The following is a 17,308-nucleotide window of genomic DNA, read 5'->3' as shown; positions in this document are numbered from 1 at the left end:
AGAGACGGAGAGAGAGAATGTTTGTGTGAGAGAGGGGCAGAGAGAGAGAGAGTAAGAGAGAGAATCCCAAGCAGGCTCCATGCTGTCAGCATCAGAGCCCAATGCGGGGCTCGAACCCACACACCATGGGATCAGTACCTGAGCCGAAATCAAGAGTCGGACGCTCAACCAACTGAGCCACCCAAGTGCCCCTGCTCTTACATTTTTAATAAGAAAATGCTTATTCTATGATTTTTTTTTTTTTAGTTGACCAAGTATACCTTCTGAAAATTATTTCATAAATGCAGGCTCTTTCTCCATTCTTTCCTCTATTGCTTTTTTTCTGTTCTATGTCTCCGCTTATTCTGGGTTCTTTCTTCTATTTGTTTGGTCTCTGTTTTTAAGATGAGTGTTCTTCGCAAATGTCTAGTTATCTCTGGCTCTTTATTCATATTTAGGAATGGGCCTAAGAATTGTGTTAGTATCTTTTTACCTTCACTGTAGTTCTGCATTTTTGAGGATGTCATCTAGTTGGGATCCTACATTGGCTTCTTTCGTTCTTTCACTCAGCAGTATGCATTGGCTTCTCATGCTGGTTTTATCTGGCCTGCCAAGGTGCAGGTGGCAATCTTTGTTTTACCTTTTTTGTAAGGTATTACCCTTCTTGGATTGGGTAAATATAAATGAGGCCTGCACCCTGCCTTCAAGAAGCATACAGTGGTGGGGGTGCCTGGGTGGGTCAGTTGGTCAAGCACCTGACTCTTGATTTTGGCTCAGGTCACTCGTGATCTCGCGGTTCATGGGTTCAGGCTCCGTATCGGGTTCTCCACTCTCAGTGCAGAGCCCGCATCAAATACTCTTATCTCCTTCTCTCTCTGCGCCTCCCCTGCTCATGCTCTCTCTCCCCTCTCTCTCAAAAGTAAACGTTTAAAAAAGAAGTTTGCAGTGGCGGATCGTGAAAGATAGGTGTAAGGAAGAGATTATTTTTGGCTGACATTATTAAGGGAGGATTGGCTCAGGAAGTAGCATTTGCAGAAAACACAAAGACTGAAGAGCCTTTGGATTGGGATTATTGGAATGTGTATGGGGAGAGAGGGCAGTAAGCAGAAAGGACATAGGATATATGGGAAGGTGTAGACGTTGGATGAGGAGAAGTGAATCCTGAAGTATAACTGAAAGAAAAGATTCGTTCGTGTTAAATGAGATTAATCTATAAATGGAGTGGCTGTGTTGGAGCAAACTCATGAGGGATCTGGAGCCAGGTGTAAAGAGTATAACCTTTTTTTTTTTTTTTCCTCTGTAGAATATGTTTTAGGAAAATTAACCCGGCCATACCAAGTAAGATGGGATCTGGGAGAGGTCGGGAGCCAGTTTGAAAGTTATCACAAGAGATTAAGTTAACCAAAGCAGCTTCTGTGTTGGGAGTGCCATTGGAAAGGCAGGGGTGACAAGGGGCGGGGGCGGGGGGGTGGTTCTGAGATGCCGTCCACAGGGCTTCGGTGACTGATTCCGTGAAATGGCAAAGATGGGAATCGTCAGAGACGTGCGCTGGGGTGGAGCCCCTGTGACTGGACCACACTTTGGATCCTGTCACTGTGCTTCACCCTTTGTGCATATTTCAAGGTGACAGAGTGCCTTCTAACTTGGGTTGAGCCGAGCACCACATTCCAGGTCCTGTTGTCTCTTGACTATGGGGCATTTTACTGAGGCTGCCACATAGACGGCTCCGTTTCCCTGTAGGACACGGGAATCCCTGTACTGCAGGAATCGTAACGTTTAGTGTGCACAAATTAAAATCAGACATCTTACAGCGGTATGAAAAGTAGCTTAAGTATAAAAATAGCACTGTAGATTTCTATAGCCTGAGTGGTTTAATACTTAAGTCACGAAAAAGCATGAGACTGGCCAAGCTTCTGGAATAGAATGTCTTTCCTTCTGACGACAAACAGTGTGTTAAGGGTAATGACATTTTTAACGGCCGTCAGTATGGGAGAGATTGCTAATCAGGACAGGTCATTTGTACCCTTCGCAGTAACTTATTATAGAAACCTTAATAAAGAAAATTTTACTTCTGGGTCTTTTATAATTCTCAATATTAAATTTAGACTAGATTACTTTTATTGTCAATCATGCTTCCCCCCCCCCCACCAAAAACATGACAACTTTTTATAGTGCTTCTTAACAGCCTTGCTGATTTAAAGATGAAGTTGTCAAAAATATCTTTAAGTTGGGGCGCCTGGGTGGCGCAGTCGGTTAAGCGTCCGACTTCAGCCAGGTCACGATCTCGCGGTCCGTGAGTTCGAGCCCCGCGTCAGGCTCTGGGCTGATGGCTCGGAGCCTGGAGCCTGTTTCCGATTCTGTGTCTCCCTCTCTCTCTGCCCCTCCCCCGTTCATGCTCTGTCTCTCTCTGTCCCAAAAATAAATAAAAAAGTTGAAAAAAAAAAAATTAAAAAAAAAAAAAAAAAAATAAAAAAAAAAAAAAAAAAAAAAAATATCTTTAAGTTATTTTCACTTAGGAAGTGGCTCTGTATCGTTTATTTATAGGGATGTCAGGGTTGAATTTCTTTCTGATTATACTTATTATTAGCTAACTTTGGGGGTCTTGCATCACCTGGAAAATTGCCTTAATCTTTCTCACTTTGCTTATACAGAGCAACCTAACTGGCCTCCTCCCCCTACTGTCAATGTTACATCCACTCTTAAAAGCTGATGATATTTGTTCTTTAATATGAAATGAAAGTGTAGGTTAAAAGCTAAAGACCATAAAATAATTGATTTTTGCATTTATGCCTTCAAATGCTAAAAAAGAACTAATTTATACTATTTTTGGAATGTTTTATGACTACCTTTTGGATTCCTTAAAATTTAAACTGAGGTTATGAAACCTTCAGACCTGTCGAGAATGAGCTGTTTGTTTGGGTACAAACAGGTAGACCTGTTGAGAATGGGCTCTTTGGGTCTTGAGATCCTTTGGGGGACACATCAGGGGCCATTAATATTGGTTTCCCTCCGTGTTGGAGCTATGACTCTGGCAGGCTCTTTTTTTGGGACAGCCAGGTGGTTAGGCTTGCCCTCTGATGGTCCACCATCCAGGTAGACCTGTCGAGAATGAGCTCTTTGGGTCTTGAGATTCTTTGGGGGACACATCAGGGACCATTAACATTGCTTTCCCTCCATGTTGGAGATATGACTCTGGCAGGCTCTTCTCTTGGGACAGCTAGCCGGTTAGGCTTGCCCTCTGATGGTCCCCGTCCAGGTAGACCTGTCGAGAATGAGCTCTTTGGGTCTTGAGATCCTTTGGGGGACACATCAGGGACCATTAACATGGGTTTCCCTCCGTGTTGGAGATAAGGCTCTGGCAGGCTCTGTCTCCTGGCCTCACCGTGTCTGCCTGAGCTGGGACAGCCAGCCACTTAGGCTTGTCCTTTGATGGTCCACTGTGCAGGAAGGTATGGGAGTAATATTTTAAAGGGCAAAAAAATATTAGTTCTCTGCTTAAAAGCTATCAGTGATTCCCTCTGTGATAAACTCCAGCTCTTAGGTATAGCCTACAAGTCCCCTCCCGGGGCTCACATCTTGAAGCCTACCTTTTTTCTCTTGAAACACACTCAGGGTTTCTCAGCCTCTTCTGGCCGCTTGGAATGTACTCGCTCACTTCTCTCGGCTTGATCTTCCAGACTCTGCTTAGTTATCTCCTCTGGAAAGCGTTCCATGACTTTCTGACGCCCCGTTGGTTTTGGCGTGGCTCTCGCTTGGTATCCTCCCGGTTCCTTGGCGCTTTCTCTTACTGCTTTTGATGTAATCTGTTTAAACTACAGTATTAAGTTCACGAAGCACTGAGAATGTCTTGCTAGCCCTGAGCCTATGTCCTTCTTTTGAGATTCTTGGTGGTCAGCACGGGTCTGGGCGTGGAGTGTATCTCAAAACGTGTGTTAAACTCAAATGAAATGACGGGGAATAAGCCTTGATCAATAGCCTTTGAACTGTCTGGAAAATTTGTTTTCGGCAGAGGATTGTGGAAGCTTAGTTGGACTTGGGTAAATGCTTCTATATCATGTCTTTATGGGATTCTCAAATTCTGCAGAGGCTTCTGAAAGGAGCGCTTTTTATGTGGATAAGCATAATAGCCATGCCTATTAGAGAAAATGCAGACGGTGGCAATTGCATGGTTTATTTTATATTCTTTCCACGAGTGTGCTATTCTAAGGAAATGCAATGTGTCATCAGTGTGAGTTTCATGTTGTTTCGGTGTAATTTTATTGAACATAATGACATCACAACTAATAAACCTGCCACGTAGTGACAGAATATCACTCAGCAAAATTTGATACACATAAATGTAAGGAGAGTATACCGCTTTTGCTATGACTAGTTTCCTTATGAAAAAATAGGCTGGGAAAAGGGAGAATAAGAGGATGTTGCCAAATGGGTAAAACAGAGCTATTACTTATTTTTAGTCTATAGATGCAATCATTCTTGGGGGATGAACAGGTAATGCTTTTACTTGGCACCTCATAAAATTCTGAAGTCAGTATTTTGTCATTTTTTATGGCTTTGCACAGCCCTGTGATTTTAGTGTGGTTTAACTTTGGATTATTCATCTGCAGCAAAAGCGAAAGGTACCCAGGGCCCGAGTGCTGGCCGAAAGCTGCGTCTTTGTCACCCCTCCCTGGGGACCAGGTCTGGGCAAAATGCTTCCCTCCTTTGTGTTTATTTTCAACCCAATAGAATGTAAGACCCATGAGGCTCTTGTTTCATTATAATTTTATTGAACATAATGACTTCACAGCTAACAAACCTGCCAGGTAGGGACTAAATACCACATACTCAGCATTAATGCATGAATTTGCATTTTATCCAATAGAATGTAAGACCCAGGGGACTAGTGAATTTTGTCGGTTTTATCATAGGGTATCTTAAGTATTTAATATGGTACCTGGTATAAGAATACTAGTTGAAAGGATGAGTAAATAAACCCCCGGGGGCCTGGAATTTCTCCCTATGAAGACACAGATCAAAATATCAGCTCTGTCCTCAAGTTTCAAACTAAAGGCTTTCATTCCTGTTGAAGAAATACCAGGCATCGATCAGATGGAGGTTGTATTTTGGTCTCCTGAAATCACTCAAGGTCCGTTTCCTCTTTTTCTATAGGAGAGTATTAGTGGACTGCCCTGTAACAGTTCAGAAACGCTGCGTGTGTGTGTGTGTGTGTGTGTGTGTGTGTGTGTGTGTGTGAGTGCGCCCTGAAAAGAGGTTTTGGGGAAAGATTTTTTAAAATCCTCTTTCCCATTTCACATGTGCTTCATTTCACGATGCTACCCTTTCTTTTTCTTTAGCAACGTGGAGCTAAGCCTCCTCTAAGACCATTTTTGCCTTCTATTGAAAGAGTAGAGAGTGAGAGAACACCCGTCTCCCCCCACCAGGCCTCAGGTCGGGCTGTAGCTGTGCATGGTGAGGGGTATGTTTTCTAGTTCTGATGATGCAGGCTGGGGTGTGGCACGGGACGTACCAGAAACTTTTTCCCATTTATTCTTTTTGGTTTAGGAGGTGGGGTACATTCCACCTTTGGGAGTGGGTACAGCCCAGACTTCCTTCCTGGTTTTTCTCAAGACCAGCATTGGACAGCCAAGGGAAAGGAATGATTTTTATTCACAAACTGTGGCATGGTGGTTGAAATAGAAGCATTTCATCCACAGCATGGATGGGTTATTGGACACGATGCCATGCACTTGCTCTGCAGTTTGGGACATCTGTAAACCTTTGTGATCTATGTATTTACATTTTCTTTTTTGATGGTTCTGGAAAATAGGATGAGGTGTAGTAGTTCTCAAAAGAAGGACTGCAGCTTAGAAATCCAAGCTTAAAGAACTCATTGTTTTTTTTTTTTAGTTCCTGCAAACAGATGCAGAGATTTGGGTCCCCCTGTCCTGTATCAGTGGGCAATGTGGATCAGAAGAGTGGAGTTTGCTAGCTAGCTGGGTGCCCAGGGCTGGTCACACTTTGCTCCTCTTGGCCACGTTTTCTCCCCTGTCGATGGGGATGATTAACACCGACTGACCCTTCTGATTTGTTGTACGATTTAAAATAAGACCAAGCGTGAGGAAAACGTTAAAATCGCGCCAGGTAGTGTTCTCCTAAAGACCATGTGTCTCACTTCCCTTCCCCGCTGGTTGTGAGGTGTACATCCTTGGAAAATTATCATGGTGTTTTGCTGCTGATAGCTCTTTTTCTTCTTTGAGCTGGTAGAAAGCTTAAAACCAAGTTTATAGGGTACTTTTGGTAAGGATTTCACGGCACTCGTTTGCGTGGCAGCCGCATTTCCCCGTCTGTACCTGTCTCTGTCTTTTGTTTTCCCTTTGCTCTTCCTTCTAATTTATGCCTTCTGGCTGTATTACACGTACTGGATGTCAGAAGCCCTAACATGTTTTTAGAACCAAGTTATTAGATGAACAACCAGCCAAACGAATAATGCTGCACCAACTCCCTTACTTCTCCTTTGAGGTTTAGAGTAAGGATGGACAGCAGAACTGTCCCTCTGTGTGGCACTCATCCTTGGGCACCATTGCTTCCTTCACAATGGTGGCCCGAGTGTGAATGCTAATTTCTTTCAAAGAGACTGCTTCTTGGGGGAAGAGGTAAATTTTTTCAGCTTCCTAACTGAAAGAGTAAAAATAACTTACAATTCTTAGCCAAATACCATCTAGAGTTAACATTTATTTTTAGGAAGAATGCAAACAACCTTCATTGATGTCAAAATTGGTCATCTGTAATAAACTAAGTTTTTTCGTATGCTGTCACGGAATGTTTAAGGAAAGTATGTTATTGCTTCGAGACAGGTTCTTACACAAATGTACTTTTCATCATCCTTAGAGTGCTCTTGTTTGGGACAAAGTTCTGGGTTATATCTGGAAATAAGACATAGAGACACGGCCCCCGTAGAACAAACGTTGATGTCGTTTTTCCAAACGTTGACATTTTAAATATTGTTAATATTCTATCATAATTTTATTTCACTTGCATGTCTGTGGTTCTAAAATGGTAAATAGCTTTTCAGGTGTTACTTTGTTGTTGAGAAATCATATGGCCATAATCATTCTTTTCATGGAAAATTTTGTTAGCTTACACTTTTTAAATTGACAGTCTGGTGCAAATGGATGATCTTTAATGGATTTAATTTATTGACAGGTTTATAACAAATTATTGGTCAGTCTGAGGCACAGATTCTATTCTTGTCTCCTGAGCAGTGTGCTAAATGTAAGTCTCAGGGAGAGTAGGTACTGTGTGTGTTTTCTGTGTCTACTCCTTTACCTGAAAGACACAAGAAGTTGATGTTCTGCAACATTTCGAAGTATTTCAGTGTTTGAACTTCAGTTTTGAACTTACTGTTGTAAGAATTCTGCTGCCTCTGCAGATTCACTAGGTCAGTTTTGTAGATGCTGTGGATAGATGATAAACTGAAAATCGGTAACTTTTGGGGAAACCTCAACACTAGACTCAAATCTAGTATCGATATGATAGTGTAAGCGCATCCCACAGTTAGAATATATTTCTCATTTTGGCTGTATGAATTCAATCTGTAGAGCTCATGAGAGCTTTCTGGCAAAAAATGTTCCCCATGTTTAGAATGCTATACTGATGAGTATGTTTGAGATGTAATTAAACAGAACTTAATTTTCTTTTTTCAGTTCTATCAGGAGGTCCATTGCCTCAAGGGCATGAATTTGAACTGTATGAAGTTAGATTTCATTGGGGGAGAGAAAACCAGCGCGGTTCTGAGCACACAGTTAATTTCAAAGCTTTTCCCATGGAGGTAAGAATAACAAATCCTCTTGTAAAACTCTTACTGTTCATGTAAAGTGTTCAATGATTTACTGAGAATGGTTTAGTTTAGAAGTAGTTGCACATCAATTGGATTTTATCAATTGATATTAAAATGATAAAGTATTTACGGAAACGTAAGCTCAGGGCAGCAGATGACGCTTCCCAAGAACTTTGGTGAGCTTGAAGGATGCACATGGGCAACTGGCTGTAAAGGTAATCTACACTAACAAGTTTCCTTTCAGCATTGGTACTGTTCTAAAAATTCTGCTGCCTCTGCAGATTCACTAGGTCAGTTTTGTAGATGCTATAAATACATGATAAACTGAAAACCAGTAACTTTTGGGGGCACCTCAGCACTAGCCAAAAGTCTACTTGAGCTCTGATTAAAATTGGTAAATTGGTTTTATTCACCCTAGGCATTTAGAGATTTTTAGACATTTTGTCTGAAGAATTCCCTCCTTACTTACTGTCCTAGTCGGTTCCTGCTGCTTCTTCAATACCTAGTGGACGTATCATTTCTTCCATGGGAGTTTTTCTGAGTTCCTTCCCTAAGCAGAATGAGTTCTCCCTCTTTGGTGTTCCAAGTGTACTTGACCGATTGCTGCCATGGCACTCATGGGTCATAACCTTTAGTGCCTACGGTGTCTTTCTCACTGATCCTATGGGTTCCTTTATGGACTGAAGTATTCGCGGCCCCCGTTCATATATTGTAACTCTACCCCCCAATATGATGGTATTAGGAAGTGGGGGCTTTGGATGTAATTAGGGTTCGATGAGGTCAGGAGGGTAGAGTCCTAATGAACGGGATTAGTGCCCTTATAGGAGTCCAGAGAGAGCTTGCTTTCTCTGCTCCTTGCCATGTGAGGACGCAACAAGAAGATGGCTGGCGATAAGCCAGGAAGTGGGTCCTCACCAGACGTCAGATCTGTTGGCCTCTTGACGTTGGATTGCCCAATCTCCAGAACTGTGAGAAATAAGTGTTTGTTGAAAGTCACGCCACCTGTGGTGACTTGGGCCCAAGGTGGCTAAGACAGCTCCTGAGGAAAAAGTCTCCCTCTCATTCTTTTCCTCACACCCATCATTTAATCCACTGCTAGGTATGTCTCTGTGAAATGCAGGTGATGTCCCTGTTGGTCCAGGCCTTGTTTATATTTCTTTCTATAAGGACCCATAGTTCTCTCCTTGCTCGCAACTGCACGCATCCTTAATTAAGTATGGAATTGAACATGGCTAGACACTGTGTCTAGTCCAGCCTAGTGACTAGAAATCACTACTGTATAATTTATGGAAGTGATATTTGTATTTCAAAGAATGAAGGTAGAGGAAGGCCTTCTTGATATTACTTTAATTATCATTTTTATTTTTTTAAAAATTTTTTTTAACGTTTTATTTATTTTTGAGACAGGGAGAGACAGAGCATGAACGGGGGAGGGTCAGAGAGAGAGGGAGACACAGAATCTGAAACAGGCTCCAGGTTCTGAGCAGTAAGCACAGAGCCCAACGCGGGGCTCGAACTCACGGACGGTGAGATCGTGACCTGAGCCGAAGTCGGCCGCTTAACCAACAGAGCCACCCAGGCGCCCCTAATTATCATTTTTAAAAAGTCTCTTCGGGGGCTCCTGGGTTAAGTGTCCGACTGTTGATGTTGGTTCAGGTCACGATCTCCCGTTTCTTGAGTTGGAGCCGCGTGTTGGGCTCTGCACTGACAGTGCGGAGCCTGCCTGGGATTCTCTCCCTGCCTCTCTCTTTGCCCGTCCCCTCCTCGCTTTCTCTCTCTCTCTCAAAATAAATAAGTAAACTTCAAAAAAAATCCCTTTGGAATCTGAGGATAACCATTTCATTAAAAAAGACTCAAGTCTTAAAAGTGAAATATTAAGTGTTTTAAGGATGGAGGGAAAACAGTATGTTGAGCAGCACCTGAGTTTGTGATCGGGAGGACCGTAAAGGAGGGCAGCTCCTTTAAGGCCTTGATGGGGAAGGTTGGGTCTTCAGACGTTACCATTCTAAACGCTGTGTTTCTCAGTGCCTACAGACATCGTCTGACTTCCACCACCTGAAAACAGTTCTGCCGTGTCTTTGTGTCACCTCTGGCTACTGTGCTGTCCTCACCCGATGTGACAAGGAAAAGTACACGCCAGGATGCATCAGGGAGGAGAGAGGGCCCAAAACAGTCCAAAACAGTTAAACCTGCAGGGTAGTGGAGGGCAGAGTGAGGGGCAGGTTGAACAGTGGACGGCCAGTGCCTCAGCTCTGCCCTCTTCTTCGAGATTGAAAGACCGTTTCATCACTTCCTCTCAACCCATCTTCCAAGACGTAGTGTGATATAAAAAAATTTAGTGACAGATGGGAGTAATTGGGTAGGCAGCAACTTGTAGGTGAGAACTTAGCGGCTTTGCTTGCAACGCACGGAATTTACAGCCTTGAGAAAGCTTGATTAGATTAAGGGAGTCGGTGGTGTGTGTGCTTTGCTCTTCGGTGGATTAGCATTTCCAGACCACAGGTTCAGACTGGTTCTGTTACTTGGTGCCACTTTAACTGCTCCGGTCCATTAAGCACAGGTAATGGTTTGTTTTGAGTGAAGATTCAATTCTGATAGGCTTTGTTTCTGCAGAAATATTTATATTTAGGGTAATGGAATTACTTGCTGTAATTTTTCCAAAATAGGTGATGAGTAATATTTATACTCTTTGTTACCCCAGATTATCCCTGATCCAGTCCTAGAGAAAATACTCGTATCACCATCCGATGTTTGTGTAGTGTTGTATCCCATGGAGCGCATAAATGCAGGAGCGTGAGTGGGCAGAAGCAGAGGGAGAGATCTATAAGCCACGTGATTTCTGTTTGTGTGTTTTGTTTTGCTTTGTTTTAATGGTGGTTGTGAATACCGAGCTGGGTGTTCCGGGGGAGGGGGCTCACACACGGTGTGCTGAAAGAGAGAAGAGAGACGCTCCCTGTAGAATTGTCCAAGAGGGAATGAGATGGCTGATGTGGAGATAGGTAGGTGACTTGCCACTGGTCCCCTGGTCCTGAACTGCCCTCACAGGCCACCTGGAGCACAAGGGCATGGCAAATAGGACAGTGGAGAGGGAGGGCATCCAGTACCCTTTTGGGCGTGTTATTAAAAAAATGTTTCTTAAAGATACTTTCCATATTTTACTTCTACTTGAAGACTAACTTTAATCTCCAGATCACCTATCTATACATACTTTCCTTTTATTGATTTCACTTAACCTGAAATGAATGGCTTACTAAACACTACAAACAAATATTGACCACGTGTCTTACGTGAAACATAAGAATGGCTTCTAACAGTCATTCATCAGTCTCCCCACTAACTTTTTAAAGTTATGAACATACACAGTAAAAACAATTCTGAAGGTTTTTGATGGTACTAGTAGCCAGCACCCACATCCCTTCAAATATTAACACAGTTGGTGACTTCAGACAGTTTAAACTGCAGCTCTTTTGCTAAGTGGGATGGATAAGGCACACCATTTCTGCTTTTGCTTCTTGAACTTCTTACTTTTGAGGCACAGATGAGCTTCCACAGCGTCTGACATTCTTGCTGTTTTTGTCCCGTACACCTGAATTCTGTGGTTCATACTCCAGGTTTGTGCTTAGAGGACGGTGCCTTAGCAAGAGAAAAATAAATTGTGCTGCACTTTTCTTCCTGTTAGCTGAACACCTAATGAGTTTGTACATGTTAACTACATTCTTAGAAAAGTCTGAGTCATGTCTACCAGCTGGAATTCTCTTACTTAACGTGTGGAGGTTTTGCATTGTGGTATTGAATCAAGATGGCAACAGGAGGGGGAGGTTGTTGATTGCAGAGAAGTCTGAGATCCAGTCAAATGAATTCCTGTGTCTTTGTCCTTCTGGTGGCTGCAAAACCTTCATATTCTCTTTAGACATCATTAGATACCATAGCTCTTGAAGTCCAACTTGAATCCTGTAAGAATGTTGTCATTTTGCCATAGCAGTATATCGCATTCACTCACCATACCATAAGGATAATTTATTCCATTCACATTAATTTTTGTTACAGATCTAACCACTGGAGGAACTGCTAGGTATTTAGGGTCACGTTCAACTTTCAGGCTGTATGTTCTGTTTCCGCCACTTGCCTAAGAAGACTCTCAGCTGCTTTTCTACTTCAAGTAGCCTAACGTGGTCCGTAGAACTCTTGGTAAATTATGATTATCTTCACCCATGAGTTGCTACTTTAATACTTCATGGAAGAGTGCTTCCCAGGCATTTAGATTTTAGGAGCAATGAAATAAAAAAAAATCAGAGGATGGGGAAACAGATAGTGTGGCCAAGTTTTGTTTTTTTTTTTTTAAATACGAACATTATTAACTATACCGTCCTCATCATTTGATAGAGAGAACATCTTTACTAGATGAGTGTAGGAAGGATACAGTCTGAGAATGAACACGGACCTGTAAGTTGAACAGACTTAGCTTTTAAAAAACTCGTAACCTTAGTTCTGTTTTCTCATTTCACTATAGATGAATGATAGTCTTGTCAGGAAGGGCACTGGTCCTGCCCACAGACCAGCAGGAGGTCATGCATGGCGGGCAGGTCTTTCTTGCCCTCTGGGCCTAAAAGTTTGTAATTTGAGAGTGAATTACCAAGGAAGAGCATGTTGTAGGACAGATTCTTATTTTTATCTTGTATATTTAAAGAGAAGCTATTGCTCTGTATTCTCCGAAAGGACTCAGCGGTAATTGAGCCACATACCAGCTATTTATGGGAAGTTGGGTGCATTAGGTAAATATTAAAAAAAAAAAAGTAAGTTTGTGCAGAGCAGGACTCTTTAGTTGTGAAGAGTCTAGGCCTTGGTTGTGAAATAGGCCAACAGAACATTTGTTAAAAATTTTTTAAAATTTTTTTAAATTTTTTATTCTTGAGAGAGACCGAGCGTGAGCGGGGGAGGGGCAGAGAGAGAGGGAGACACAGAATCGGAAGCAGGCTCCAGGCTCTGAGCTGTCAGCACACAGGCCACCGCGGGGCTCGAACTCACGAACTGTGAGATCATGACCTGAGCTGAAGTTGGATGCTTAACCAACTGAGCCATCCAGGCGCCCCAGGCCAACAGAACATTTTGAACAGTGTGTCTCCTGATACCGTACCAGTTCTGAATATTCCACTCTCCACTCTCCAAGTCCCGGGTCTTCTGTGTATCCTGTACTTTTCTTTTCAGGCAAATACTAGTGTCTACCATTTAAGTTTTCTTTTAGTAAAAATGATCAGGCCTTTTGCTTTTCCTAAGCTATTTGCATACTTGTATATTTGCCTGACTGAAAGGCCTTTGTCAGTTTTCCGGGCTCTGGGGAGCACCAGGAAGAGTTTTCATGGTCAACAGCGAAAGGCGGGGGGATCTGTTCAAGTTACTTTATTCCCACGGATGTCTCAAATAGAGCTTCGTGTTTGTGACTCGCTTCCGAAATAGACTTCCCTTGACTTCAGTGAGAAAAATATGATGAGATTAGATCTATAAGATATATAGTTAAATAATTTATTTTTAAAAGGAACTTCAGAGATCACCCAGCACAAACTCCTGTTTAACATAGGAGAAATCTGAAGCTGCTAAAGATTAAGGGTCACAGGGCAACTTGGTGGAAGCCATAATGTATGGCCCAGGTGGAAGAGGGGGTATTTTAGTTAATTAAATATTCCACTTAACAAAGAGTCATCCTCTGCTACTGGTCTTTTCTCTAATGGGTTAGATCGACAAGAGACAACACAACAGTCTTTGTCTCCCTGCCTCCCCCCACCCCCAACATGCCTGAGAGGGTCTTGTATGTGTGCATGCACCCCCATTCAGAGATGGGAGTGTTGTCGCCTTGCATAGGACTGTACTGAAGCTGTGGCATGGTCCCCTGGCCTTACTGGCTGTGAAGACAAAATTCAGAGTGGCTTTGTGAAGGTATAGCAGTGTGGGGTCATGAAGGTTGGGACCCTTGCTGCCCCCCGAGAACCGGCGTGGATGTAATGGATGAGGTAGTCCCTCCGCTTTGCTGGGGTGCTCACCAAGGTCTGGAGAAGAAGGGGACTAGCTCAGGCAATGGCAGGGGTCACAAGACCTATTATCTGCCTTCTCCAAGGAGTGCTCCCCCGCCCCAGTCCCCCACTTTCCAAAGCCCATTATTCCTAGAAAAATCAACTCTAGTTTGAGATTGTATTTGTAATGGTAGTTAATACTTTGGATTGAGGTTGCTTTAGAAGAAAAAAGCGAAAGAGGAGGTAAGACTGATACTAAAGGAATGACTCAAAGTTTGAATGTTCAGCTTCTTTGGGAAATTGTATTCTTTTGATCAGAAAAAAGGAACAAATTGTACATATGATTGTTATGATTATAATTTGGCATCCTGGAATATTCCACAGGGCTAGCAGATTGAGCCTCACAGATAAACAGATGAAGGAATTAGAACCTTGTGCTGTGGCCTCTCTGTGGTCATAATTGCGGAAACTCCCTCTCATATCTGGGTTAAAAAAAAAAGATAAATAAAAACAAATTTTATGTTTCCTGAATTCTGATGAACACTTGCATTTTTACTACATAAAAATCACAGTTCCTGCTTTGATTTAGCGTGTTTATTTTCTCATTTATGAAAATGTATTTAGAGTAGAAACTTCACAGTTTACTGAATAGAAAATAAATTACAGTGTTGAGCAAACAGAAATGTTCTTTTCGCTGTACCACATGATGTGGCAATCTTCCATTCCCACTTAGAAATAGAAGTGCATGAGGCCAGTTTGACCTTTGAGTCGTCTTTGAAGCTACCTTTCATTTTATATTTGCAACTATTTCTTTTAGTAGATTATTCTTTGTTGTTGTTTGAAGATGTATAAAATGTTTTCGGCAAACTAAATTTGGAAGAATCATTTATATGTATATTTTTACAAGTAAGGCAAATTTGTGCAAAGTGAAAAATTGTTTCTGTAAATGTATATGGTGTATAATTAATTTACAGGTGTAATAGGTATAAATAATTTATAGACTTGCAAGAAGAGAATATTTTAAATTGGGTTCTAACAGATATAAATTCTACAGTAAAATAGATCTCTTAATGCGTCTTCAGGTAAGAAATAGACTCTGATTTAAATATAGAGTCCATAACCAAGTGGCCACCTTTAACTCCTTTCCATCTATTCATCAGTTTATTCATCTGTTGTTTTTCCATCCTTCCATGCATCCATGCATCCGTGCATCCAATCAAGTGTTTCTTGGGAATCTACTGCTCAGGCTCTGGGCTAAGTGTTAGGGATACAACGATGAGTGTCAAAGACAGCCAGTGGAGTTTATTGCACTGGGGGGAGTGCAGATGCATTTGTATGCAATTTATCTCCTCCCCCCTTTCCCCCTAAATTGATGAGCTTTCAAATCAGTGTTAAAGGGCCTTATCCCCTCTACCCTGTCTATGCAGTATGCACACTCAGGCTATTAGAAGCTAATTACAGGAAGGTTTTGAAGATACTTACTAGAAAGCAAATACATTATTTGAAAGGTAAATGATTGTCAACCAAACAAAACATTTATTGACTAGTATGTGAAAGGCACTGTGTCAGGTGTAACTCTGCCACAGGGTTAATTTAACTGCGATAACCTAACAAAATTAGAATCAGCAAGACACAGGATAGGAAAGTTTTGATGGTGGGGGGGGGGGCAAGTTAGGAAAGGTCTAGATTCTGAAAAGCTGCTGGAGCCCCCCGGCCAGTGCTGCTGCCCCATTACCTACCTATAGATTACCGGTGGGATGGGGTGGGGAGGGGTCAGTGTGCTGGGGTTGGTGAGAGTTTAGGCCGGTACATCAGAAAATCCAAGATTCAGATCCAACCTCTGTGACCTTGGGCAAGGTAGTAAACCTCTTCAGATGTTCCTGTCTACGAAGAGGGTTCAAAAGTAGCTCCAAAGTTGGCAAGGAGTAAACCTTTTAGTATATTAGGAAGGTGTCATTATTCCATTATTATTATTATTATTATTATTATTATTATTATTCCTACCATGAGGAAGAGATGGGAGGACATCAAGGGGCAATTGTGATTGTGATGGTAAAAATCTAGTTAAGGGACACCTGGGTGGTTCATTTGGTCAGGCGTTGGACTCTTGAATTCGGCTCGGGTCATAACCTCATGGTTTGTGAGTTTGAGCCCCAGACAGGACTCTGTCTGTGCTGACAGCACAGAGCCTGCCTGGGATTCTCTCTCCCCACCCCTCTCTCTGCTCCTCACCCACTCTCTCTTTTTTTTCTTTATCTCAAAATAAATAAATAAACTTTAAAAAATTATTTTAAAAAATCTAGTGAAAAGTTCCTAAGGGAGAAAACAAAAGGCTTTTTTGTTGTTATTACATGGAATATGAATGGAGAAAAAACGTCTTTTGTTTTCTTTGAAACCCCGGTTCCACCCTTTACTTGAATATATCGTCCTCTACAAGTCTAGTCAATATGTTCCCTGAGACATGTTTTTATGATTATGGAGCATACACATGCAATAGAATTTATATCACCAGCCTATTTTGTAGTGAAAATCAAATAAATATTTCCTGTGTGAGGTGAGTATTGGCGTGATAAAACTTCCAATCGAATGGGAGACTATTGAAAGATTTTTAATTCCAGAAGATCTTAATTAGTATAGAAACTACATAAGGTGTGGGGTTTTTTGCTTGTTTGTTTGTTTTTGGTATTTAAGAATGACAGCTTAAAATGGCCCAGTGGTATTGGTAAGATAATTGTGCTTGCGCCCTGGCCACAGCTTTGCTGTGCTTGAAAACATGTCTCCTTTTAGCTTCTTCGTGTTACGCACAACAGGAACTCACTATGGCATCCTAGAACGTTGGGCCATGGACCCTGTGGGAAATGGGAACTTTTGGTGCTGTGGTTTCCCAGACGGAAGCCTGCTCTGGTGATCGGTACTCTCCATCAGAGAAAGCCCCACTCGGATTCCAGCTCACCATGGTATTTGCTATAGGACTTCTTTGTAGCCATTCCAGTTCAATTCCTTTGCTGGGACATAAAGATAATACAGTTGTACTTAACCCTTATGGAACTTAGGGAGAGGCTGTAAAAATTAATGGTGTAATATCGGAGGCGGCACCACGCACTGAGTATCTCATATGGTGGTTTAAACACAATCTGGTGTTCGCTTAAAGTACTTTGTAAAAGCATTTGAAGGGCATAATTAGCTGCAGTGTATGTAAATGTAATTTATGATAGTATAGTTGTCTCGGGTTTTTTGTTTTTTAGAAGCCTTGAGTAGAAAAAAAGAAATCCAGATTTTAAACTGTTAAATATACACATTAAGTATAGAAGGAAGACATTTATGCTTGTAGGACCCGACAGATGAAAGATGGACCTTTTTTCATCAATTAATGTGTTCACTTGGGGCCCTGAGGCAAGCATGTTCTCTAAACCCAGTTAACGAGTCACTTAGAGCTCTGGTTGATAGAGCTTATTCAGTGGAACCAATTTATTTGGCTTCGGAGTTAATGTATTTCTCGTGAACG

At 42.0% G+C, this 17,308-nt stretch overlaps 1 protein-coding gene and 1 pseudogene across 1 annotated transcript in view; one reads left to right on the top strand and one right to left on the bottom strand.

The window, feature by feature from the left end:
• CA8 (carbonic anhydrase 8 (inactive)) overlaps positions 1-17,308 on the top strand; it is an 89,275-nt gene that overhangs the window by 5,600 nt on the left and 66,367 nt on the right. Inside the window, exon 3 of the mRNA XM_060610592.3 lies at positions 7,665-7,789. Coding sequence (XP_060466575.1) covers positions 7,665-7,789 — 125 coding nt within the window. The remainder of the gene's footprint in view (positions 1-7,664; positions 7,790-17,308) is intronic.
• On the bottom strand, positions 10,931-13,676 carry LOC132664857 (ubiquitin-conjugating enzyme E2 variant 2 pseudogene; annotated as a pseudogene).

Source organism: Panthera onca, chromosome F2 (assembly GCF_046562875.1).
Source record: "Panthera onca isolate mPanOnc1 chromosome F2, mPanOnc1 haplotype 2, whole genome shotgun sequence".
NCBI lineage: Eukaryota > Metazoa > Chordata > Mammalia > Carnivora > Felidae > Panthera > Panthera onca.
This window is presented reverse-complemented; position numbering and strand designations above follow the sequence as displayed.